The following is a 26,479-nucleotide window of genomic DNA, read 5'->3' on the forward strand; positions in this document are numbered from 1 at the left end:
AGCACCCACATCAGACAGCTCCCAACAGCCCATAACTCCAGCTCCAGGAGATCAGCTCTGCTGGTCTGTGCAGGGGTATGCCCTTCCCTACCCACAGATACATACATATTTAAATTATTATTACAACTAAGCCTTTAAAGCCCAGCAAAGGGAGACTTTAGCCATGTTCAAGCAGTGAGGTCACAAGGGCAGAAAGCCAGACAGAGGAGGTTAGAGACCTGCCCTCCAGGCCTCCTTGTGGTGTCTCAGTATTGAGACTTAAACAGGCTCACAGCAGCCTGCGGCTGCTTGGCCTGAGCAAAGAAATTTCATTAAAATGATTTACAGTGTAGTCTAAGAGGTGGGTCCAGGACCATAAGCTCAAGGACTATAGTAAAGGAGGGAGACCCGCAAGCATCCTGATCCCATGGCCTGGCACTGCCGGTGCCCCGTGTGTGGTGTTCTAGCCTGCAGACCCGCAAGCATCCTGACCCCATGGCCTGGCACTGCCGGGGCCCCGTGTGTGGTGTTCTAGCCTGCAGACCCGCAAGCATCCTGATTCCATGGCCTGGCACTGCCGGTGCCCTGTGTGTGGTGTTCTAGCCTGCAGATGCAGCGACTGATTGGTTTTCCCTTTGGTGTGCTCTAAAGCCTCTCCACAGAGATGCATGACTATGGTTTAATCATCGATGGAGCTGCACTCTCCCTGATAATGAAGCCGAGAGAGGATGGGAGCTCCTCAGGCAACTACAGAGAGCTCTTCCTGGAGATCTGCAGGAACTGCAGTGCAGTGCTGTGCTGCCGGATGGCACCCTTGCAGAAGGCCCAGGTCCTGAACTGGTCCACCAGTGGGCATGGGTGTCAGGCATGGGGAGTACCCTTTCTTAAGGCTCACTGTCTCTGATTGACAAACAGTTAGGGAGATGTAAACATTTAGACCGCGGCTTAGATCTTCCTTGAGGGTCAGACTTGAATGGCCCCTCCTAGCCAGGTCCTGTAGTGACTTGGGAGTCTACGCCAGGGGTGGAAAGGAAGCTTGCATTCACTGCACCTTCTGTGTGCCAGGGCCAGTCAGGATTTCTCTTCCTCTCTTTGGACTCCAGACAGTCCTCCGCACTTTTTTTGTTCTTGTGGGAACATACCCAAATTGTCTTTGTAAATACGACATATGTATTCATACCAATGCATATAAGAATATGGTATCTTTCCAAAGTTCATAAACCTGAATGAGGCGTAGCTTCACTGTGGCCCGCTTCAGGCGTGAATGCCAGGGAGCCTTGAACTGTTGAACTTGAAGGAAATTGGAGTTGCTCGTGTGGCCCAGCCACGAAGGTCAAGTGCACTATCTACAGTCTGAGAGTCAGGCTCAGGGAGGTGCTCTTTTGTACATGAACTTGCTGCTCCAATTAGCCAGTGTCACTAGATACAGCCAGAATGTCCCTGCACAGTCCTCAGAGAAGACAGGCTGGGGTGCAGGTACTCATGTGCCCCCACCCATGCTTATTCCATGTAAACCTTCTGTAATCATTTCCCTAATGGCAGCCTGGGATTTCAGTGCTGTTTTTGGTCTCGATTGATTTTATACAAATGCAATCTGTAGTGTCCCTTCTTCTCAGCCTCATATCCTAATATATTATACTTAAAGTGCAATGCATGTAGGGAAGTCTATAAAAAAATTGACTTGGAAATCAAGAAAAAAGAAATCATGGAGAGTACACATTGAATTAAGTTGACATACTTGATTTTCACATGTAACAACTTTCAAAATTAAAGTAGCATTAAAAACAACTTATAAAAATTGTTTGATAGTAGGTGGCATGGGATTTCAACTCCTTTGTGCAGACTACAGTGCCGGCATCGCCTGGCTTCTCTGACACCTAAACATAACTCTGATTTTGTCTTGATGTGTTTGTGAAGTCTTGTCATTGATCGTGTCTTAGTTTTTATGAGACTATTTGATCCTCTATGGAGGAAATAGTCTGAGAGCTGTAAGCAAACAATTTTCCTGTTTCCTATACCAGCGCTTTGTCTTTGTTGGTTCTGCCCAGTTAATAACAAAACTGAAACAGAGAAGGCAAACTCCATGTTTCTTTCTTTTCCAGATTGTTAAGTTAATCAAATTTTCAAAGGAGCATCCTATTACCTTAGCAATTGGTGATGGTGCAAATGATGTCAGCATGATCCTCGAGGCCCACGTGGGCATAGGTAAGCCACTGCTGCTCCAGTCAGGATGTGCTTGGCCCACGTGGGCATAGGTAAGCCACTGCTGCTCCAGTCAGGATGCACTTGACCCACGTGGGCATAGGTAAGCCACTGCTGCTCTGGTTGGGATGCACTTTAGACAAAGGCTGTGCCGCCTATGCAGAGGGACCTTGGGCCTCCATCTGTGACTTGTACTTCATAGCGGGCAGTGGTCTGCTGGGCTTAGCCGGCTCTGGCTGACCAGCCTGGTTGCCCTTTTTCTAGGTGTCATCGGGAAAGAGGGTCGCCAGGCTGCAAGGAACAGCGACTATGCAATACCCAAGTTTAAACACTTGAAGAAGATGCTTCTTGTTCACGGGCATTTTTATTATATCAGGATATCTGAGCTTGTGCAATACTTCTTTTATAAGGTAGGAAGTAGTTCTTTTGTCCTCTCACAGTCTCAGTGGCATGAGTCCTTTGTCAGGTAACTTAATGTTTCCAGGGTCATCAATCACAGAAAGAAGTGACCATAAGGAGTGGGTTGTTCCTGTACCAAGAGGACACCGTGTAGCCAGACCTTGGTGACCTTGTGGGTTCTTCCTTCCACCCTTCCCCACTCCTTTTCTTCCACCCTTTCAACTGCCTAACGCTAGATGGGGAGAAAGAATATAGAGGGGGAAAGAAGACAGTGTTACTGTCAGACTACTTCCTGATGATTAGGATCGTTGAGTTCCTTGGGGTGAATTAGATACCATCGGGGTATCTAATTTTTTCTCCTCTTCTTCCTCCTTTTGTACCTGTTCCTCCTCTTCTTCCTCTTCCTTTTCAACCAACAACAAACAAACAACAACCTACCCTGCCTCTTGGGGTCCTAACATTTATATACCCTCTGAAAAGTTCCCAGAATCCCAAACATCACACAATCACAGAGACTGTCTGCAGCTGGCAAAATCATGCCCCTGCTAGAGCACGAGGCAAATCATAGTCACCAGCTGTGGAAATCCCATCTCTCACACCTGGGATTAAAATGAAAACGTAGTATTATAATATTTCTGTGTTTTTCAAAGAAACCAAACTTCTTTCTACAGTCCCCGACACTTGTTGAACTTGTCAGAGTGTAACATAAGATGTTTGAGGGCGGTGTCTTCAGCCCTCTCCACGCAGGCAGGTCCTTGCTGCCGACTCTCTTACCACCACCTTTGCTCTTAAGCTAGTGTAGGCTCTCTCCTGCTGCCTGAGATCACCAGGGCCACTATAGGTGTGTACAGAAAAGACGTTTGTCCAACACCCATGCGGCTGCTGTGTAGGATGTTGGGCCTACTTGGAACAGTCCCCCATGTGAAGCATAATGTGTTGACAGTGGCTGGTGACCTCTCGGCAAGCCCATGCATCTCTGTGATGCCCTTGAACTAATGGCTGTGACTTATTTTTCAGAATGTCTGCTTCATTTTCCCTCAGTTTTTGTACCAGTTCTTCTGCGGATTTTCACAGCAGGTCAGTCTGATTTATAAATTGGAAGCTCATTCTTTCTTCCCAGGGGGGGCATGGTGAGGAAACAGTCCTCAGGAGTGTGCAGACAGACAGACCCCAGCAAACTGCTCAGGAGTATGCAGACAGACCCCAGACCCCAGCAAGCTGTTCAGGAGTGTACAGACAGACAGACCCCAGACCCCAGCGAGCTGCTCAGGAGTGTGCAGACAGACAGACCCAGAGAGCTGGTGAGGCCAGGTGCCATCCATTCTGCTGCCTCTGGGTCCTGTCTACAGACAGGTGAAGGAGCAGGCTACAGAGCTGACGCTTGCCAGCCCCCAGGCACACAAGCCTATAATGACATAGCCCGTGGGCACTCTGGGCTGGGCTGTATGGTTACATTGGGTTATACATACACTTGAACCTTCATGGGTGTGTGTGTCATTCCTGAACTGTGTGGGATGCAAACATGTGTGACCTGGGATAGGGCTCCTCGGGACTTGCTGCCTGGGCAGACACTTTTCTGTCCCCATGCACTTAGATGGACAGTGGCCAATAGCTTGTATCCAGAGCCACTAGGGCCAGGCAAATTGAAACTAGAAGATGTGAAAGTGAACAGACTTGCAAATTTTGGAGTCCAGGCTCTACCTGACAGATTTCCTTCATGAAGTTTAAAATCTGTCTCAATGTCTGTCTCTGTAGAATGGTGGCTTTTATGCATTGTAGGTACATTTTCTATATTTTTAAGCTTTTTGCAAATTAAAAAGGAGCATATTCGTGGCCTAGGAAGATGGCTCAAATGATAAAAGTTCTTGCTTTACAAGCATGAGGACCTGAGTTCAAATCCCCAGCACCCATGTTAAAAACCGGGAATAGCCACCTAGGCCTGAACTGCTGGTGATGAGAAGATAGAGGCTGAGGGTACCTGGGGTTCATTGGCTATCACTCTAGCTGAGTCTGTGCTCCAAGTCACCTGATGCTGACCTCTGTCTCACACACACACACGCAGTAATATGCTAAATCACGTGTTAAAGCCACCTTGGAGTGCCACTCAGATTGCTTCTTCTTGCAGACTTTGTACGATACTGCCTATCTGACTCTCTACAACATCAGCTTCACCTCCCTCCCGATTCTCCTGTACAGCCTCATGGAGCAACACGTGGGCATTGATGTGCTCAAGAGAGACCCGTCTCTCTACAGGTGTGTGCCTCTGCCCCTGCAGCTCTTCCCCACAGCACAGGGGACAGAGGAAGCAGAGTAGAATCCTCCTGTCAGCTTCTGGTGGTGGTATTTCAAAGCTGGGGTACACATGCTTTCCTAGGTATCAGCTTGATGGAGATGTGAACCCCTTCTGCATTCCATTTCTTGATAGAGTTGGGAAATCTGGGAGTGTAACTGGCATCTACCCTGCTTTCTTAGTATTAAGGCAGTAGCTTTTCTACTGTTTCACAGCTGCCCAGGTCTTCTGACAGATACCATGTTTCTTTGCAGTCTTTTTCCATCTAAGGCATAATAAGGAGCTTCTCATGCTTTTGTTCAGGTTCTCCCAGTAACAATGAGTTGGGTGCTACAGTGTAGCCGCCGGCTAGCATCCAGGTTGTCATTCTTCACCTACCTCATTCAGTTTGCCCAGGGTCTTTTCTCTTATTCATGTGTATGCACTCATTTCTGTTAGGTCCTTTCACCTGTTTAGTTTCAAAAGCCACGCAATGTGGAGCGCTGCTGCCACGCCTTAAAGATGGTGCCTGCCATTCTTCTGCTTTGGAGTAAACAAGTCCTTATTTGGCAAGAGGGTTGAACCTGCCAGTGGTCTGATCTTTCATCATGAGGCTATAGCCAATGATAGCGCAAGACATGGTATGGGCTCATGGGCAGTCCTACGAAGGGTATTTAAGCAGCACTCACAGACCATTCGGGGCACACCCTTGATTCTCATGTAACTAACAGCTCCTGAGTAAACTGTTGCTGGAAGGAATTGATGTGCTAGTCTTTCTTCCCTGCTGGTCAGGGTGATCCGGCGCGGCACAACGCAACATCAGACAACCTTCCCCTGTCCAGTTCCACAGGCTTTGGGGTCTTTATTACAATACCTTGAAGCTAGAGGAAGTAGATGTGTGTGTGCTTGTGCATGCACGCACATACACACACACACTTCTGTTGACATACTTACTCTTGTAAAATGAACAGGTATAGAAACTCAGTGTAGGTTGGTCATAAACCCAAGTCCTCTGTCTGTTAGTCAGTGTGTCAGATAGTGTGTGCTGTTGTAAGTTAATCACATTGAGAAGACGAGAGCACCAGGCTCTCCTTGACAGTATTCTCACTGAGTCTGAGAACGAGTATTAAAACCAGTGGGGAACACTGGCTACAGCAGTATGAAGTCTGAGGAGCATGTGGGTTTTGCCACGCTTGTGTTTGCCAGTCACAGTCAATGCTGCTTAGGGGCATGTGGGCAGCAGTGATGCCACAGAGCGGGGCTGGACGGGTGGACCTTGGGCTGGTGTCACAGTTCTCCCCTCTTCTTCTTAAACAGAGACATTGCCAAGAACGCACTGCTGCGCTGGCGGGTGTTCATTTACTGGACATTTCTCGGCGTTTTTGACGCTTTGGTATTTTTCTTTGGTGCTTATTTCATATTTGAGAACACAACCTTGACCATCAACGGACAGGTCAGTACTGCGCGCTCGCTCGACCTTGTGCTTTACTGCTTAGTAATAAGCCCCTCCGTGTATGTCCAGCTGTAGGGAGTTAAGGCGGTCCTGAGGTTTTCCTGACTGGTCCCACGGGCTCCATGGTTTCAGCCAGCCAGTGTCCTGGGAGTTAGGTTGTGTGAGTGTCACTCCACAGTGCGTGGGCGTGGCCCCTTCACAGTGAGCAGCTCTCTAGTTCTCTGATGGACTACAGCCTGTTGTTTGCCTACTTTCTGGGGTGTGTTATATTCGTATCTTGCTTTTTTTCTTTTTGCCACTTGCTTCCCTCCCACCTCAGATAATGACCACCAACACAAGCATGGTAAGACACTCTGGGTTTGTCCTCTCTGTGTTTTTGGAGTGCATTACAATTAAAATATTTCTTGAAAATATTTTCAAATGTGACCTCTTCTGTGTGCTTTGTGGGTAGAAAAGCTATTAGCCATTCCTGTCCTCTGGTGGTGTCAGAGTCGCTGCCCCTGCCAGGTGTCTTCTCCCTGGGTCTCTCTGTCAAGGCTTCTCTAGAAGGGGACATGGCTGCATAGGTCTGCATGTCACTGCAAATTAAGGTCAGGAGGTCTGCTGGGGACCTGTGCCACCTGGGGAGAAGCAGAGGCACCAAGTAGACCCTAGATCTTGTCCTTGTAATCTCACAAGTTCCAAGCTTAGTGTCCAGCCTGGCTAAGGTCACTGGTTCTGAGATGGCTGTTCAAATAAACACTGCAACTGACGTCAGAGAAAACCCCTCCTAGACGTCCTCCAGGGAGCTTGAGAACAGAAATGCTTCTCATCTCTCGTTAACCACTCCCTCCTGTCCCGTGCTGTCTTCCCCATGCTGATCCCAGACTGTAAGGTAGAAATGCCAGAGTCTGGCCTGTGTCCTGGCAGTTTGTCTCCCTGTGCATTTGTTTCTGTTGCCTCATAACTAAAGGTACTGATCTCTCATAGTATAACACACATCAGCCTCTACTAAACTTAACCATGAAGATCCGCTGAAGTTCACATCACCGTGTTAAAGCTTTTGAGCTTCTCTTTAGCTTACTGTCTTTTCATCATACAGTGCCTGCCCATAAACATAGTGCAGTCATCAGTCTCAGGTGACTCTACTCTCTTGCCCGTGAGCCAGCCTCTAAGAAGCGACTCACCACCCCCACTGTCTTAAACATTCAGGCTCCGCACTCAGCTTTCTATTCGCCATCAAATCTTGTCTTGCCACTCAAGGACCCTTCGGTGATCTGGTGGTCACTGGCATAGGAAGTTGAGGGAGGAGCTGTACAGTCTGGGAAACTGGTGTGAGGCCTAGCCAGAACTCAGACCCTGACCTGTGCCAACATGGTGCCCTCCACCCCAGCCCACAGTGACTCAGTGTTTTAGAGTACAATACAGACCTTCTGGGGTGGGGATGTGGCTGGACATGGAGAGCTTAGGGAAGGACTCCAAGGAGCTCTTTTATCTCAAAAAGACAGAAGCAGTGAGCTCATTTCCCAGGCTGTCCCAGAGACACTCTTCCTTGTTTCCTGCCTCTCAGCACACCCCTGCCAGACCCTGCTACTGTGTGTAGTAACATCTCTGCTGCCTGTCATGGGAGCTCAGGATTCCCGTGTTCCTTTGCCTGCACTCCTTGTCTCCCCGCAGACAGCCCTTTAGGCCTTGTGTGGGTTACTGGAAGATGCTTCTTGGTGGCCCTGCAATGTCTCTCCTCCCTCATCACCTCCAGGTCTGCCCTTAGCCATTGCTAAAGTGTTCATTAAAACTAGAAATGAGACTAGAAAGCAAGAGTCGCAGGCAGAAACAGACTCATCCGAGCCTCCTGCAGGACTCTAAGAAGGGCCTTTGTGGCTGCCTGTGCTCCATGTGCAGGCTTGTCAGTAGAAGTGCAGCATGTATGTGATTTCTTGACAAAATAATTCCCAAAGGAGGCTTCCAGGGTCACCCCAAACCAGTGCTTGTCAGGACAGGCAACACAAACTCACAGGGTGTATATTCAGAGTCAGGTATGATGATGACTGTACTCTGGGCAGGCTGTGGAGCCGAGGGACCAGAGTCACCTTGACGTCCCTTCACATGTATTTCAGGATAGACAGTGACACCTGTCTGAGGGCGGAATGGAGGGATTGGGACAACCAAGTTCACTCTACGGGTCAGGGAGGCTGAGGAGGAGATCTGGTTTTTCAGTCATGCAGACCACCCTCACCCTCCACCCTGGCCCAGGCCTCTGGGTACCCCTATTCAGCCTTGGTTAAGCTGGTGTTTAGGGGTATGAGGTGTGAGAATATCAGATTTGCAGGATTCAGGTGCAGGGTGACCACATGATGATCTTCCCAGGTCTGCTCCCATGGATCCAGAACACATCTTCTAGATTCTTCTGTGTAAGAGCTCATTCTGTTGACTGCTGTTAAAGATTTCTCTAAAAAGCTCTGCAACAGTCCATGGAAACATTTATAGGTCTCATGTAGTGTGAGGACAGTGGAATTATGAATAATTTCTTAAAATTTGTACTGACATCAAAAATCCATAAATAATAGTAATAATAATTCTCTTCCTCTTCTTCCTCTTGATCTTCCTCCTCTTCCTCTTCCTCCTCCTCCTCCTCTTCCTCTTCCTCCTCTTCCTCTTCCTCCTCTTCCTCCTCCTCCTCTTCCTCTTCCTCCTCCTCCTCCTCTTCCTCTTCCTCCTCTTCCTCCTCCTCCTCCTCTTTCTTCTTCTGCTACCAAAGCAATAATCACCATATTCTAGCTAACCCCTGGAATGTTTCTAGCCTGGTATTTAATTTGGAATGTTACAATAGTCAGGGAACACCTAGTGGACAGCTTAGGTAGGCATCCATGGAGTGATCACAGCACACAGCTGACAGATAGGATGTGGAGCTAGGCCAAAGGGGTGCAGAGGTGTTGTGACTATGACCTTAAGAAACCAAGCTATGGCTGGGCAGTGGTGGTGCACACCTTTAATCCCAGTACTTGGGAGGCAGAGGCAGGCGGATTTCTGAGTTCAAGGCCAGCCTGGTCTACAGAGTGAGTTCCAGGACAGCAGGGGCTACACAGAGAAACCCTGTCTCGAAAGACAAAGGAAAGAAGGAAGGAAGGAAGGAAGGAAGGAAGGAAGCCAAGCTATGTTATGGAATATTACTGCATATAAAAATTAAGTTGGCTTTGGTTTAAGGCTTTGGTGAACATAAAATACCTTATGAGAATGCTCAACATCAAGCATATAAGTGGGCCTGCTTGGGGACATTCCTACAGGACTGAGTTCTATGTCTGTCAGCCCAACAGTGAGGGTACATCATGAAGGTGGTAATTACCCAGACTGCTCCTTTAAGGGTATCGTTGAAATAGGAGCCATCAGTGGAGGTGTGCTGCTTAGGTTGAGCCAGCCAAGCCACCAGTGTTGGTTTATGATGGAGATGGAAGTCAATTAGACATCCGTGGAGGTGTGCTGTCAGGTCCTGGGTAAGTGGAGCACAGCTGGGGCAAGTATAAAGTGATGTCTGGCCAAGGGGCTGGTGACTTAGGGAATCTAGAACAAACTGAGTGACTCTGGGTAGGTGACCAGAAGGTTCCTACTGGAAACAAAGGAGGAAATGAAGATTATACAGAAACTGCTTGCTAGGCAGTGGTGGCGCACGCCTTTAATCCCAGCACTTGGGAGGCAGAGGCAGGTGGATTTCTGAGTTCGAGGCCAGCCTGGTCTACAGAGTGAGTTCCAGGACAGCCAGGGCTACACAGAGAAACCCTGTCTCGAAAAAAACAAAAAACCAGCTCTGTGGCCATTTTTCTACCCCAGTGGACTGGCACTCACTGGCCAGGAGCCATGGGCACAGGAAGATGACCACACATCGCCAGTTTCCAGTTTCTCATTTGAGATTATTACGTTTTACCTGCCTATTGAAGTGATGGCAGTGATCCTGTGTCTGTAGGGACTCGGGGCCTGGTGCCCCATCATGGCACCCCGGGTCTGCCATCACCCACCAAACCCAAGGAAACTTGGCGTGGGGGAGGGACACTGTCCTCTCCATAGCAGGTGTGGGAGAAGCAAGCTGCTGAGGTCTCTGTGGCTTGGGTGTGGCACTGCTGGAGTCTGCTTGTCCCCTTGCTTGTGGCTTGGATGTGGCACTGCTGGAGTCTTCTTGTCCCCTTGCTTGTCCCCTGCGTACGCTTGTGCCCATGTCATGCTAACATCTATATTTTTAAAAAGTTCTCTCACTCTGTGCCAACTGATGGCACAAAAGAGCTGTCGAGGCAGGGGCCACACACAGCCTTTGCAGAGGCAAAGCCTCCCCTGCGCTGACTGCAGCTCACCATTTGCCTAGCCCTATAGCTTCTGACGAAACAAACCAGCTGCTTGCTCCCCGACACCCTGTTAGGTGCACACCTGCATTGCTGCTGCAACTGCTACCCCTGGACTGCAAAAATATTCCTACCCCAGAGGTAAAGCATGTGGGAGTGCTTGTGACCTCTCAGTCCTGCACTCTGTACTCTGGGCTTGGTGTTGGCTTTCTTCCTGTGGGCCCAGTCCAGCATGCCATGTAGCACCTCTGGGTTCTCCCCAGCGGTAGCCACTCTGGAGTGGCCAGTGGCCTCTGGCTAGAAGCCCCTCGCATGAAGGTCTCAGGGCTTCTATTGGTGCCATTTCTAAGCCCAAGGAAGAAGGCCTTTCTCTAGTAGGATGAAGAACAGGACTTGGTGGCATCCCAGTACAGTCGATGTCTCCATGGAATCCTGATGTTTCTCTTCCAGCATGCTTCATGTACCCCCTGCTCTGACGCCCGGGGCTCCTGCAAGCCATGGATTCACAGAAACCCAGTTTTAGAGTATGGTTATAGGCACATGTCTTTGATTAAAACTAGCCATAGGCAAAAGTACTGGCATCCTAGCCTTTTGATTCTTTGTGAAATAAACTTTTAAGAAAGTTCTGGGAACATCCCTCTGAGAGGCACAGTTCACAGCGTCCAACAGTGGATGGCTGATGTGGTTTGTAGGGAACTTTTCTTGCAAAAGGCCTGTGTGGACTGGCTTTCCTGAGAGGAAGGGCTCGCAGCCACCGACCTCACGCTTTCCTGAGAGGAAGGGCTCGCAGCCACTGACCTCACACGTGTCTGTCTGTAGTTGAGAAATGCGTTGGCTCTTATAGCATGTGACTTGTGTCTGTACCGCCCACTATCCTGCCCGCATTCCCATGGGGAGAGCAGTCCACATCTGCTTATCTTCTTTCCTCACTGCTCAGCGTGAGCAGCCGTGGCTGTGGCCAGGCCTGGCTGCTGGAGGAATAGCCATTGTAACCTCTGTCTAGTTTGTGCCACCTGCCCACTTCCTCCTTGTCCTGAGGTCTCCACAGAGAAGTCCTCCCTGATGCTGTCACCTCTGTGTTCTGGTGTCTCCTCTGGCCGTCTCTTGCAGTGTTCTAGCAGCTGTGCCCTCAGCTGTGGGCATCTCTGTCACCAGAAGCAGGTTCCCTGTGTGTGTGCTTGAGCAAACAGGCAGCGCAGACCTGGGGAGTACAGTAGGCATGTAGTCTCTTCTACAGAAAGCGGCCTAGCCAGGGGCCAGGTCTGCACCATGCATATGGACTCCTGCTGTGTGGTCTCTCCCTACTGACCTAAAACCTAGTACCTAGCGGGCCACTGACACCAGTCATCCTTGACCCAGGCTTGGCCATCCTGCTGTCCTAGGCCCATCTGAACCCTTGCCTTCTCTAGTTCAGGAAACGTAGTCTCCACTTCCGTGGGCTTCCGTGGGCTTCCGTGGGCTTCCGTGGGCTGTGGTGCAGAGGCCGTGGCTTATCCTCTCCCACATCCGTGTTCGGGACACGGGAGGAGAGGCGAGTGGCAGCAGGCGCTTACTTGGACTCTTGTCTTCACAGATGTTTGGGAACTGGACTTTTGGGACGCTGGTGTTCACTGTGATGGTGCTCACTGTCACACTGAAGGTGAGTCACTGCTCTGGGCACATGCCCGTCATGGCCAGCCTGCCTGCAACTCTCCTTGAGCTCTTGGAATCTCAGATCCATGCTGACACTGGCACCCCATGCTAGGTCCCCTGAGCTGTCTTCTTCAGTTCATATCCAAGTCCCAGCCTAGTGCATGGACTTCAGAATCGCTCAGAAGGAAAGGAAGAGCTGAGTATTTACAAAAGGGGAGTGACTGAAATCCTCTAAGGATACAGAGCCCTAGCCCCAGTAGAATTAAATCAGCTCTGTTAATATAAATTAATCTATTTGAGAAAAAATTTAAAATATCTTTTTTATTTTTATTTATGTGTGTGGATATTTTGTCTACATGTATGTCTGTATGCCCTATGCCTTTGGATCCCTGGGACTAAAGTTACAGATAGTTGTACACTGCCATGTGGGTGCTGGGAATTGAACTCAAGTCCTCTGGGAGAGCAGCCAGTGCTCTTAATCACTGAGCCACCTCTTCAGTCCCCCAAATTCAGTTTTTTAAAGTCAAGTTAGAATCTGTGAAGAACCTCATTATGAAAGTCCCCAAACCTGTCACACTGGTAAGTGTACAGACTTCTCATGTTGCCTTCCTAGACAGCAGTGTGTCAGCATGAATGGTGCTTCATGATTGTACACACACAGACACACACATGCACACTCGCACACATGTGCACACCCATATGTCCCAGCTGTCTCCTCCTGAGGAAACATGGGTTTCCTCCTGTGGCATGATTCTCTTGTGAGCTCTTGCAGGCACTGTGCTGTCACGTTTCAGCTTTGCTCACTTTTCATGGTCTTCTGGCCCTCCTTTCTGCACGCTTGGATGACAGCAGTGTTCACACCTCCTTTCTGCCCGGTTGGCTGACGGCAGTGTTCACACCTCCCTCTCTTGTAGCTTGCACTGGACACACACTACTGGACTTGGATAAACCACTTTGTCATCTGGGGGTCGCTGCTCTTCTACATTGTCTTCTCCCTGCTCTGGGGGGGGATTATCTGGTAAGACCCCAACCCCCATGTGACCCTAACTGCCCCCCTAATCCCCACACAGCTTGCCGCCTCCTGTCCTGGAGCTGCTGTCAGAGCATCTGTGTCCCTGGTGTCACGGTGCAGTTTCTGGAGTTCTAGAAGACAGGCTGTTCGTAGTGACTGGGTGGTTCTGGGGCTGGCTGGGCCTCGTCTTCCTCTCTAATGCTGCCACAGAGACCCAAACTCAGAGCCTCAGCTCAGCTTCGTTACCACGAAGTGCCATTCACAGGAATTTGAGGTTGCGGTCCATGTGTGTTCTTGGGACACTTTCAGCCCACAGTCCTCTGACATAGTGTGGGGTCAGATCGGATGGCCCATAGTGCTGTAACATTCTCGAAGGACTTCAGCATCTCAAACTCACAGAAAACCCCAACTCCTGAAGGGCGCAGAGCCCTCCTTTCAGCCAAGTTACACCATGGCCAAAGGCCCTGTGACCTGAGAGAGCCAAACCAGAGAGTAATGGGAGGGCAGCCATCCAGAAGTCTGACTTGTGTGCAGTGCTCTTAGCTTGGGTTGATTGGCCTGGCCCTAGTCCTGGCCAGCCTCTAGAGCCTGACCAGGGAGGAACAACCTTAGACAAGACCATCCTAGCTTCCCCGCTCCTGGCCACTCAACCAGGGAGCCTTTGTGAAGGCTCTGCAGCCCTGTAGAGGCAGCTACCACCCCTAACAAGGAATCTAAAACTGAGGTCCTAGCAGGCCCTGAGACCGTCACGAGGGCCTGGGCCCTTGGCCTATGAGTCACATGACCTCTATACCCTCTCTTTTGAGTTGTGTATGTGAGCGGCATGTCAGCCCCCTGTCTCTGTCTTCCCTCCCCCATACTCACTCCATAGAGCACTGTGTCCACATGCGGTTGTGTTTCCTTGGAGGTAGGGCTTTCCTCTATCCCTGACTCTTCATGTGCCAGGAAGTAGAAGGAATTTCCAGGTCTGAGATGGAGACCGGGAGCACGGAGCCAAGGAGGCTTTGTCAGCACACCAGGAGACACTTCATGTCCCTCTGACTCCTCCAGAGGCGTGCGTTCAAAGCCTTTGGGCCTGCTGGCCAGCGCTGCACCAGCACCCATGAGTATACCGCTGCTGTGTAAAGATCAAGCAGACACTGGGCCTCCGGGATCCTCATGCCACTTTGGACAATGGGCTATAGTTGCTTTTTACCTTTCTCTCTCAGAAGACTACAGAAGGCAGACTCAAAGCACACGGGTGGCGTGGTCAGACCCTGGCAGCACCAAAAATGGCACCTTTGGGGAGGGCTGTGGCATCTCTCCTGACAGGCAGGGTATCACCTGTGTCTTCCCTGTCCACACCCAGGCCATTCCTCAGTTACCAGCGGATGTACTATGTGTTCATATACATGCTGTCCAGTGGGCCTGCCTGGCTGGGCATCATACTGCTCGTCACGGTCGGCCTCCTCCCTGACGTCCTCAAGAAGGTCTTGTGCAGGCAGCTGTGGCCCACGGCGACGGAAAGAACTCAGGTAAGGAGTCTGCCTGGCCGGGCCAGCCACTTTCCTCTCTCTGTCTTATGACTGGGAAGTTACTAAGAGAGATCTCCAAAGGTCTGGCTGTCGTAGAATAAGTTATTTTCTGTAAACCCACAAAAAAGTAACTGTTCCTTTGATCATTGAGTTGTGGTCTGCTCTGGAGCTTAGTGATGTAGGTCCCCACTGCGCACGCACAAGACCCTGGGCTCACTCCCTTACTCTGGACAGGGGGAAAAAGATTGAAGTTATGCCCCCTTTAAGGGTGTTGAATTTGGCTCAGATTCACCTTTTCAAGAGTGAGTGGTAGGTATGGGGATTCTGTTTCCCACCTCCCAAACTGGCCAGCAAGCTGAATCCTCACAGGGTCCTGTCACCGGACCAGAGCACGAGACCGTCTCTGGCTTGCCTGGGTGTTCACAAAGATGCAGAATTTCAACTTTGCCTGTGAGTCTCAATCCCTGAGTGAGGCGGGGCTGTGGGATCTATATTTCCAGCAACCTCCCCATAACTAGTGGGGCTACAGCTTGACAGCACAGGGCCCCAGTGCACAGAGAAGTACTGGGCTCCTGCAGAGGGAGAGAGCGAGGAAGGAGCCAAGGTGGGGGTGTAGGTCCCTTATTACCTGGCTGTACCTACCACCCATGTACAGAACCTGAGTCTAGAGTGGAACAGCTGGCCATGTTTGGGGTGGGAAGCAGATGTCTGCCCGCTCGGGGGCTGGTGTGACTCCACCCTAGCATTCCACGCTCGCTCAGGTTGGCTCTCTCTGGGGACTTTATATCACCAGTTCTTTCCTACTCTATGCCTCCTGCAACTGTTGATAAAATCTGTTGTCAGAACTCTTACCCAGGCCTCTGGTCATGGGAGTGGACATGGTCACTCAGCTGTCAACTGTCTCAACAAATGATAGTGGGCAGCACTAGCTGTAGAGCTTGGGGACCCTCAGCTCAGCATGGAAGTCTACCTGCCACTGATCACCCCACACATAGAGCTCTCAGTGCTCAGCTGTCCTGGTTGCCATGGCAATGACACTCATTGCCCCTAGCCAGTGCTCAGCCTGTAGGGGACTGGAAAGCTTTCCCCTGGCTCTCTTTGCTCAGCAGCAGTACAGCTCCAACCTGACACAGACACAGTGCACAGGATTGTGGAGATTCCCTGTACCCAGGGTTACAGTGGACATGGTATTTCCAATACCAGGGACACTGGATGTATGTGCTCATTAGGATGCCTTGGGCAGAGACGCTGTGATCACTCCCTGTGCACAGGGTGTGTGGGAACACAGGGACACGCACTCACAACAGCTCTGTGCAGAGGATGAGAGAGGCACAGGCACAGCTCAGGGTATCTCCAGTCCCCGGGCTCTACCATAGCTGCTGTCACAAGAGCACATTGGACCTGATGCCCAGATGTTGACGGCCCTTCAGGCGTTTGACTGGATACCTTTGAGCAAAGAGTTGTGCTCTGCAGCTAGCAAGGGCATCTCTCCGCAGCATCCTGAGCCTTGCTGCAGTAGTGGTTGTAGCTCCCACAGGAGGATTCTGCTTTGTAAGAATCTTCTGGAATGGCCATGGAAGGTGGATGGGAACGGCTGAGAGGAGCTTTTCTATCCCTCCATAGTGGAGACACCCCCATTGCTGTGGTGAGATTTGAAGCCTATAAGACTCTTTACTACAGACTGTCCCCAGCCACAGTGCAGGAGGCATAGAGCCAGGCAAAGCCAGGGATGGGCCTTGAGGAGTGAGGAGCAGGCCAGGGGTCCTGGCCTGGCAGTACCCAGCAGCTTGGGCAGTGGTGTTACTGTGTACCAGGATGTTTGCCTATAACCAACCAACTTACCTCTTGTCTCTCTCTCCTGCCTCCCTTACCGTCCACTGCTTTGCCTAAATAACCACTACTTGTTCAAACACTCGGCGTGTGTGGCTCCGGACTGCGGCCTGCAGGCCAGGAACAAGTGCCTTTCAGTTGAGCAGCCCACCGTCTTTATGCTTTCCCAGACCGCCAGTAGTCTGAGTTTCTGACCAACAGGTGACCATCTCTGTCTTCTTGCATGTTGGGGTGATGGCCACAGGACCAAGTGGAAAGAACTTAGTGTTGAGGCCGCCCACCACACTCTGGTATTGTCAGTCATCACCATTCCCTCATGAGGTAACTCGGTGATGGAACGCCACCTGCAAGGGGTCCACTAACCCTGGGCTTTGTCTTCCTCAACAGCTCACAGCAGCGTCCCGTGTCCATCACGGGGTGCAGAGCTTTCAGCAGTACTTGACACAGGTGGCTCAGCCCCTAAGCACCTGACAGGCAGTCACACACAGTCCATCCAGCTTGAGCAAGGCGACTTCAGCATGGCCCTGTTCTCCACAGCCATGGTGGGAGAGACGGAGACTTCTTCCCTCACCCCTACCCCGAGAACTCTGTGAGGTGGAGTCCCACTAACGGTGACCTCTACTTACCCGATTCCTGTTCTACTTTTCAAAATAAAGACCTGTTTTTAGAAACTCTGTGATGTGCTGCTTTTAACGCCCCTGTGGCAGCACGGACCTAGCCCCAGGGTCCTTCCCCTTGGTGGCTGTTGTAGCCAATACCTGCTCCTCAGCCAAGAGGTCAGGAGACAGACGGCAGCAGCATGCAGTACTGTGGAATTTTGGCTGAGTCTCCCAATATGACAACCACATGTGCTCCTTCAGTGAGGTTTGGGGGACTGATTACCTGCATGGGGCTCCTGCCTTACCAGGGCTTATGCCTAAAAAAGACCCAAAGCTGGAAAAAACAAAACAAAAACAAAACCCCAGTTACCGCCTATCCTGTGTATCTTAAATACCAGATTTAGCAAGATGATACATTTTGAAATAATGACAACCAAGATGTTTCAAACGTAGTGCCATAAGAACCCGTTAGAGTAAATGACATCATTCCAGCTGCCGTTTACACTCTCAAAAACATTTTGGAGGAAATTTTTAGGAAGACTAAAATGTCACAAATACTTTGTAAAACAATACATATGCCAACTCAGGCTGCAAACCCTGTTCCCTGTTGATGCTTCCTAAGCACTGAGTTTCTTGGACCCACTGCTGGTGAGATACACTGGGGTCCTGTCTCCTGTAGCCCGAGTCTCAACCCCAGGTATTACAGCAGAGCCCACACGCACATAGGCACAGCAGACAGACACTGTGCTGCAAAGCACCATGGATCTGCAAAGCTTTGGAGGAATAAACATTCCCAAGCCTCAGCGGGGTAGACCTGACTTCGCTTTCAACCTGTTCCTAGTACAGGGCAAGCGTGACGGACACTGGGCACGTTATATATATCACGTGTGTATATATAACATAGTGCATCTCCCTCCGCACCAGTCTCTGCGTCCACACACTTGCAGCAGCCTGCCTGCCCACCCTGTGCCTGTGTGGGCAACACCATCACCTCTGGCTTCTCCTCCCTGGACACTGGCTAGGTCTGCCTACTCTTCTGCCATCCCACCTTGTACTCCTTCCACTCTGAGAGCTCCCACATTCCTCAGCGCTGAGGGACCAGTGAATGAGGACTGGAAATGTCTAATAGCTGTGCCAGGCCAGGAGCCAGCGCCTTCGGGACATGGCCTAGGAATGTCCTATCTGCCAGGCAGGCTGTGCAGAAACACTGCTCATGTGTCAGTGGCTCTGCAGAGGAAGCGACATGCAGGGCCCTGTGGCAGGAGGCAAAGTTTTACAGTTCTGGATGAATTCCTCTATGTTGGCAGCAGGAACTTGTTAGGACTTGCAACTGGTGGCCCTCTCCTGTGGTGCTGCAGCGTGCCCTTTGACCTTGCTACTACTTCTCTGGGTGCAGACTTCTTCAAATGAACCTGCTCAGGGTCATCTGTTCCGCTAGAGGGGTCTTTGTGCACACTGTGGACAGGCAACCCCTGAAGCCAGCTTGCCTGCCATGATGGCATTGTGATGGATCTGTGCAAAGCCTGCCATCAGGCGCATGGCCTGCCATGGCTGCGTGTGGAGATGGCATAGGTCAGTGTAGGTGTGGCCTGGGCCTGCAGTTGCCAGGACACAGGTGCTGGCCTCCATCGCTGGCCTCTGCAGGCAGCAGCTCAGTGTCTTTCCTCATCCTTGCAGCAGAGCACCCGACTCAAAGCATTGGCCGATGCCACTTCGAACAGCGCCAGGCCCCTGCTGAAGGACTTCTTACCGCAGCCAAGACGTGTCTAGCCCAACGCTAGGTAACAGTATGGCTGCCTGCTGGGCGCTAGGCCAGTGTGCTGTGACTCTCGGACTGTTCTTCCTCCAAAGTTTTGCTGTGTTGTCTGGTTTCTAAATGAGTGATTTTCTCTGGAAACAAACTATCCCATTTTCACACACACACACACACACACACACACACACACACACAGGTAAGTAGCATCTAATGGTGAGCTAAGCACATAGGGGAAATGTTATAACACGTGCCCTATGTCACCCTGGCCTCTGTCCTTGTGACAGACACAGCTTCACTTAAAAGCTACAGGGGATAATCCTGTCTGGGCATTGGAAGTACAATGTCACACAGCAGCACCGGATGTGAGCCCAGGTAGCATCTAGCTGAAACCACTGTCTGAGCACACAACTGTGTCTGCACGGCCCTGGGGCTCTGAGACCACCATAGTATTTGTGGTCCAGCCTCACCTAGTGGTGCTCACCTGAAAACAGTATAATCCGAGGCTTGTCACCCAGGAGAGTAGATCCCCACTGTGCGGCCTCTTGTCCCTCCCTCCTGGCTGCCGGCTGCTGTTTCTGCATGCTGTGGTCTTTCTTAAGAGGTAGTGCCAGCCATTCTGTCTGGTAACTGTAAGCTACCAGGGCATGGTAGCTTGGTGTGGTCAGCATGATATTGACCCCAGGCCCATCGGGCTAGGACATCCTAGCCCATACAGGTGAGTCCTGTCATCTTCCTGGGGTCATGCTAGAACCCTGGTGAAGGATGTCTGGGGCCTTTGGTCACTGCACGTGACAGTAGTGACAGGAAGGTGCTCAGTGTGTTCAGCACTTTGCTGCCTTCTCTCCTGTGTTGTCCCCTATATCAGCCATGTGGAATGGTCCCCAGACCTGAGGGCGCATTGCCTCAGAGCACAGTTCCCATGGGATGGGCCCACTTACCTACTTAAGGGATGGGTGATAGAGTGGTCTGAGACAGACTGCCAAAGCTACAGGTGCAGTGGTTGTTACGGGTTCTTCACAGAGGTTCTGTGACTGATGTGGGCCTTCTGTTCTTTTGACAGAACATACAACTTCGGGACAGCATTTCAGAATTCACCCCTCTGGCCTCTTTGCAGAGCTGGGGAGCTCAGGGCACCAGGCTCTTGGCTGCCCAGTGTAGCTCCCCCTCTGGGAGAGCTGTGTGCTCCAGGTGGGAGAGCGAAGAGTATCCTGTGCTCACTGCTCACCCAGGCCTTCCCCACAAGGCGAGGTATGGGTGCTGTAGGTCCAGCCTGGAGACACCCACCTGATGGACAGACAGCCCCTCTGAGGGCTCTGTTCTTGGGCACCTGTGTGTGCCTGCACCTGTCGCACCCTTCATCCTCAGGGAGGGGAGGGTAGGATCACAGGTCGCCCACTGAGGCACAGCACACTGCAGTCTGGACTGTACATAACGGGCATCATCGTCCTAGGCCTGGTGACCATACGTCCAGTTGGGCTACGGAAAGGACATTATGCTTGGCCTCATCTTAAGCCCCGTGGCTATGAAGCCGGCCTTGGCCCCGCGCACCCACCTGCTGCTGCCACCTCTGCTGTCTCTTGAGAAGATCCTATCCTTTTGTCTACAGCCTTGTGCACAGCACATGGCACTCGCCTCATACGGTGTCCCGATGTTCCTGACCACGTATTTGCTGTGTGAACCATGCACACTTCCCCCCGGGGAGTTGCCATGTCAGACACTGATTGGAGCGTGTCTCCTGGACCTGTGGCCTCACTGTGCCCATGCTCACTGTCCCTCACAGAGCCATCTTCCTAGATCATGTCTGAGTCAGTCTGCTAAGATACTGACCCTACACGTCGGAGCCTTTGGAGATGTCAGCACCCCTTCCTGTCACCGGCCTGTGGAAGATGACGTTTATGTATGTGAATAAGTCACACTGTTAGCCAAGTCTCTCAGGAGTGTAGTCAGTTAAACTTACTGGAAAACATTTGTTTCAGTGGTGTGGGGAAAGGGGGAGGTTTGGGGCGTCCAGGCAGGTGTTTATCCCACCCAGAGGTGAGTCCCACACTGTCTGGGGCTACTGTGGATTCATCCGCTCTAGTCTGCTGCTCTGCCTGCCACTGGTGCCACACAAATCCCATCCAGGGCTTCACTTGGAGTGGACAGGCCATCAAAAGGCCACTGGACTGTGAATCTCTGCTACTGCCGCACTGGCATTTCTGTTTTCAGCAACGCTCCCTGACAGCACTGTAACGGGCCTGACTCATGTTTTAGTGTGATGCAGCCTTTCAGACAGTACCTGGGAGAGAGCCAGCCCCACCCTGTGGAGTTATGTGGTGGGTCTGGAGCCATGGTGAAGGTCTCTGGCACTTGAGGGCCTGTGTCCTGGGAAGCACAAATTTTATAACATGATTACACAGGGTTTCCCTATAAAGTGTGTGCTTGAACTGGGGACCAGCCAACAGTAGGAGCAGTTACTGCACCTGGCAGCTGGGGGAGGTTGGGCGAATAAACACCACACCAAAGATGGGGAGGGGGGTGGCCTTGGGCTTCGGACACACAGAGGATGTCCCGTGCTGCTGAGGGCTGTCTGTGCCTCCACACACCATGCCCATTCACCTGCCTGTGTCTCCACGTGTCAGAGGATCGGAGCCCCAGTCCACACTGGCCCTTACATAGTAGTGTGTGCATTTTTACAGCCCCCCTTTTAAGAGCCCTGCGGGTACAAATATAATACCTGTGGGGAGGGGCAGATTCTCTGTGTTTAGTTAACAGATTATTTGTAATGTATTTTTTTAGGGATCTTAAAATTACCTTTGCACTAAAGTATTTTCATAGCTGTTTCTATATCTTATTCATTTGTCAATGCACCTTCTGATTTTTAAATATGTTTTTAAAGCTTTTGCTTTTTAAGTTTCAGAATTTTGGCCACTTAAGTGCTGGTGAGCATCTTGGCTGAATGTGTCCGTGCCTGGCACGGACCTGAGTCTCCTCTGTGCCTCTCTTTCTTGACGTTCCCAGAGACTGACTAGCTGAGGTGTGCTGAGGGCAAACAGTTTCCTCTGCTTGCTTTGTCACTGTCCTTTGTCACTTTATGGTTTCTATTTTATTTATTTATTTTTGTTTTTTGGTTTTTTTTTATTCCATCCTTCAGCCTTAAACACTTAACACTATCCTTCCTGCAGGCTCTTCATTCTGCAACCCTCTCTGGTGTGGGAACACTGTCCTGCACCACCACTCCCAATAACAAGTTTACGTAGGAACATCCCAGACTGAATGCACACTCCAATGTCTTTAAAATTGTGCTTAGGAAATTACCAAATGAAGTTGCCTGAGAGTTTGAAGTAGACAAGGGCACAGGTGAAATGCAGAGACAGAGACCAAACACTCGTGCAGAAGGTTGCCCACCTCACCTCACAGTGGCTGTTTTCTTTCCTTCAAGCAAGGAACTTCAACTCAAATTAAGCATCCTTTTTTCTTAATTCAGTTGCACAGATGTTCTGTGGCTTACTACTTTGGCTCCGCCCCCTACAAGTACTTCATCTCATGTATGTTCCAGGAGCCCTGGCTGCACATGTGTTCTCTTACTTTCTGCTCCGCACACACTCATGCCATGTACAAGCGTGTATAAACATACACATGTGCACAAACACATGTGCATTCCTCTTCAAGACCATGTACCAGCTGCTTCTGACAGCCCTATGCAGAGATGTTGCCCTCTAGAATGTCAGGCTCCTTACACACACACACACACACACACACACACACACACACTAGGAAGGGTGCTTGGGCTGTGTGAGTGCACACTGTGCTGGACTGAGCTCTCCCCTCCCAGGGATGCTTACCTCACAGTCAAGGCCTCCCCTTGCTCCCTCAATCCAGCAAGCAGGATCCAGGCTAACCAAAGCTGCATGCCATCCCGAGTACAGGTGCCTGCCCCCAGCCACGTACTAGCTAGGAAAACATTTATTCCTAAATCTCAGCAATCCATCCTGAGTATAAGCAGACCAAAGGCCTCACCTAGGGGATGGCATAGCCAAAGCTGGAACAGGGTAACGTTTGAGTGTTCATACTGAGCACATGTCCCAGGATCAGCTGCTGAATGTCTGAAGTGTGCGTGCCCTCGTGGTTGCCCAAGTTGCTGAGCATCACCCAGGTGTCTGGTGTTCTGGAGGGAGCTCCAGCCTGGGTCTCTGAATCCCCAAGTCCAAGGCATATCTGCACTGCTGGTATCCACTGGTACTGGATTCACCCGTCCATTTATTTCATCTTAATGTAGTTTATTGGCAATGCCATGGTACAGCAGGCCCTTGCATTCTGCGTTTCTTTTGGAAGTTACCCATTCATGACTAAAACCAGGAAAACATCACTTAGTGAATGCAATTTTTTTGTTTTAAAACCTAGAAGACGGGTGAATAGAAAGTGGAGTGGTTCTGATACTGTGTCTGAACAAAGCTTTAATGAAGATATATATGGTGGAAGTATTATGGAAGTGTGATTCTAATTTTGCAGAAAAAATGTATCAATTTATATAGCTTTATTTTTTACCTTATCAAGAGATAGAGAATTTTAATATGCATATATTGTCTGACTTAGAATCATGTGTGTCTGCATTACCACTTAAAATGTCCATCTACTATGTAATGTATGAATAAGAGAGAATCAAAGATGTATTTAACATGAATGGTTATCTGTAGCTGTTGTCATAAGTACTGGGATTTATTTTAAATTATCAAGTATAATAAGTACATTAAACATGTCATTCTCCAACACTAATGTCTAACTGAGAGCCCAGTAACCTGCTTTGAAAAATTGTGAATTAAACCAGATCAAACATCTCATGAGGTTTATTTCACGGGCTGCTAATCTGTCTTTGATTTCTGTAGGCAATGCTGATACACGGAACATTTCTGTAGGAGACTGTTTTCTTCCCACGTGTGTGGTGGTGTGTAAGATGTGCACACACTTTCTGGAGCAGAAGCCATGGTTAGGACTCTAGGCACGCCAGACTGTGGTGGCGCACTCCTTTAATCCCAGCACTTGGGAGGCAGAGGCAGGCAGATTTCTGAGTTCCAGGACAGCCTGGTCTACAGAGTGAGTTCCAGGACAGCCAGGGCTATACAGAGAAACCCTGTCTTGAAATGTCTCGAAAAACAAAAACAAAACAAACAAAAAAAAGACTCCAGACACGTGTGTCTTTTTTGGGGGCAGGGGAACACATTGTGTGGGTGTTGTGGGAAACAGAGTCTCGTAGCATCACTGAAGGAGGAAGGGTAGTGGTGCAGTGGGCACTACACCTCCCTTCTGTACCTGAGCATTTGAGGGCCCTCTGGAGCCAGAGTAAAGCCACACTGCGACAGCCCTGACCAAAAACAGTACACCTGCTGAGTCTACCTGGAACGAGAAACTTAGCATCAGACTCCCCAGTATCATAAGGCTTCCTCTCTAGGTCCTCTAATCTTGTGCCCCACCTCTGGGACACCTCCGCTCCCCTTTATCTGCTCCCCTTTATCTTCTGCCAGACTTGGGGCTCACCATCCCAGTGTCACTGGGGCAGCTAACTGCCCCATGCTGTTCAATTGAGGCAGACTGCCTGCTGTGTGGGGAGCCTCACAAGGCCCAGGAGTCTATTCTTCTGGCCCGCCACCCTCTTCAGCTGGATGCTGGGTTCCTTTCCTGAGCACCTGGGTCCCAGCTCCTGCCTGAGCTTTCAGAGTGGATCCCCTAAGAGCTGAGAGGGACCATGGAATGAAAGGCCTCTTTATTCACTGAGTAGTGTCTTGTAAGAGTGATCTTCAGGCTTTGGCATGATGTGCTGATGATCAATTCCTACTGCATACTTGGCTCCTAGCCATCTGAGTGCTTCCCATTACATGAAGTTCACGATCCTGAACTTTGGGACTCTCCCTTTGTAGCATCTTGGCCATACCTGTGTGTTTGTGGACCAGAGAGAAAACCTGAGAAGCTTTGCAGAGCTGAGTGCCCAAAGTCCAAATATGCACTCACTGCCCTGTAAGGCTCCATATTGTTTCCCTTCCTGGAAGTCAAGTCAGGGATGTCCCCAGCCAGTCCTCTGGGGTCTCCATCTGCCAGAAGCCTTGTAACTAAGAAGCTCTTGGTGGCCCCCGACCACCTCTGCAGACATGGCTTCTAAGCAGGTGTGATGGTTTGTATATGCTCAGCCCAGGAAGTGGCACTATTTGGAGGTGTGGCCTTGTTGGAGTAGGTGTGTCACTGTCGAGGTGGGCTTTAAGACCCTCATCCTAGCTGCCTGAAAGTCAGTCTTTTCATGAGCAGCCTTCAGATGAAGATGTAGGTCTCTCAGCTCTGCTTGTACCATGCCTACCTTGACGCTGCCATGCTCCAGCCTTGATGAGAACGCACTGAACCTCTGAACCTGTAAGCTAGCCCCAATTAAATGTTATCCTTTATAAGAGTTGCCTTGGTCATGGTGTCTGTTCACATCATTAAGCCCTAACTAAGACAGCAAGCATCAGGGTAACGGATACAGGCCACAGGATGTAGTTGCCTGGGCCAGTGTCCTGCCTCTGCTCTGCCCAGCTCTCCTGGGGCCTTGGCTTCCTCACCACATATCAGAACATACTACATCAAGCTGGCTCTCTCACCTAGAGTTGAGTAGTAAGTAAATAAATAAATAAAATAAATAAGTGTACAGCGGAGGGTAGTAGATGAGAACTCTAGTGAACCAAGGTAGAGTCCAAGGCCAGGGGTCCTTTCTGTGTGTCTACTGGGGCTTTTCTGACCCCTGTCTGTCTGGGTAAGGGTTCTTTTGGAGGCCCTGGCGTGTGTCAAACTCTGGGACCCACTTTGGGTTACCCATTCTCTTTCATACAAACCTTGGCTAAGGTGTATTCTATTCCCCCTCTCACAAGTGACACCCTGTATGTGGCACTGAACACCCTCAGGAAGAGAGCACAGGGAGCATGTGTGAGGTGGTGACATCACACCAGGTACTTGCCTGTTCCCTGTGTTCCAGGGCTGCTCAGCCATTGTAAACTGGGAGACATTGTGGAAGAATCTACCCTCACAGTTCAGGAGGACAGAAGGTCATAGTGTCCAGCCCATGTCTCCCCTGCTCCTGCTTGGAAACTCCATCCTGATCTCCTACCTTTCCTCACCTGGCATCGTCCTTAGCCTGTATCCTCCCAGGCCCCTGTCCTCTTACATTGGAACTAACCCAAGGGTGGCTTCGTGTACCTAGTGAACTGGAAGAGGTCCTACACCCCTTTAGGCAGGGGCATCCCTGGGAAAAGCCAGGGGTTTTGGTCAGTGAATGCTATGGCAAACCTCCTGGGACTTCCTTTGCTCACTCAGAGAGGAATCAGACTACAGCTGACCCTTCCCACTGGCTATTGTCTGCAACATTAGGCAAGCTTGCTTATTGTGTATGGGTCTATATCTGTGTGTCTGTGTCTATTTGTCCTCCCTCTCCCCCCCCCCATCTCTGTCTCTCTCTGTTTCTGTCTGTGTCTGTCTGTCTGTCTGTCTGTCTGTCTGTCTGTCTGTCTCTCTCTCTCTCTCTCTCTC

General features: G+C 50.4%; 1 protein-coding gene across 5 annotated transcripts in view; it reads left to right on the forward strand.

Annotated features, from left to right (window-relative positions):
- The window catches only part of Atp11a (ATPase phospholipid transporting 11A), a 110,033-nt gene extending 86,264 nt beyond the window's left edge, over window positions 1–23,769 (forward strand). For 2 of the 5 annotated variants that reach the window (XM_031339086.1, XM_031339090.1), the window contains 10 exons: window positions 631–808; window positions 2,082–2,184; window positions 2,446–2,591; window positions 3,598–3,657; window positions 4,706–4,833; window positions 6,167–6,302; window positions 12,183–12,248; window positions 13,156–13,259; window positions 14,602–14,767; window positions 20,013–23,769. In XM_031339086.1, the coding sequence (XP_031194946.1) occupies window positions 631–808; window positions 2,082–2,184; window positions 2,446–2,591; window positions 3,598–3,657; window positions 4,706–4,833; window positions 6,167–6,302; window positions 12,183–12,248; window positions 13,156–13,259; window positions 14,602–14,767; window positions 20,013–20,240 (1,315 nt within the window). In that variant the 3' untranslated portion in view covers window positions 20,241–23,769. Of the gene's footprint in view, window positions 1–630; window positions 809–2,081; window positions 2,185–2,445; window positions 2,592–3,597; window positions 3,658–4,705; window positions 4,834–6,166; window positions 6,303–12,182; window positions 12,249–13,155; window positions 13,260–14,601; window positions 14,768–16,713; window positions 16,799–16,984; window positions 17,269–18,873; window positions 18,978–20,012 lie in introns of those variants that run through there. The other 3 variants (XM_031339087.1, XM_031339089.1, XM_031339088.1) reach the window with 3 other exon arrangements.
- The last annotated feature ends 2,710 nt before the right edge of the window (window positions 23,770–26,479 follow it).

The sequence above is a fragment of the Mastomys coucha genome, unplaced genomic scaffold, assembly GCF_008632895.1.
Source record: "Mastomys coucha isolate ucsf_1 unplaced genomic scaffold, UCSF_Mcou_1 pScaffold22, whole genome shotgun sequence".
NCBI lineage: Eukaryota > Metazoa > Chordata > Mammalia > Rodentia > Muridae > Mastomys > Mastomys coucha.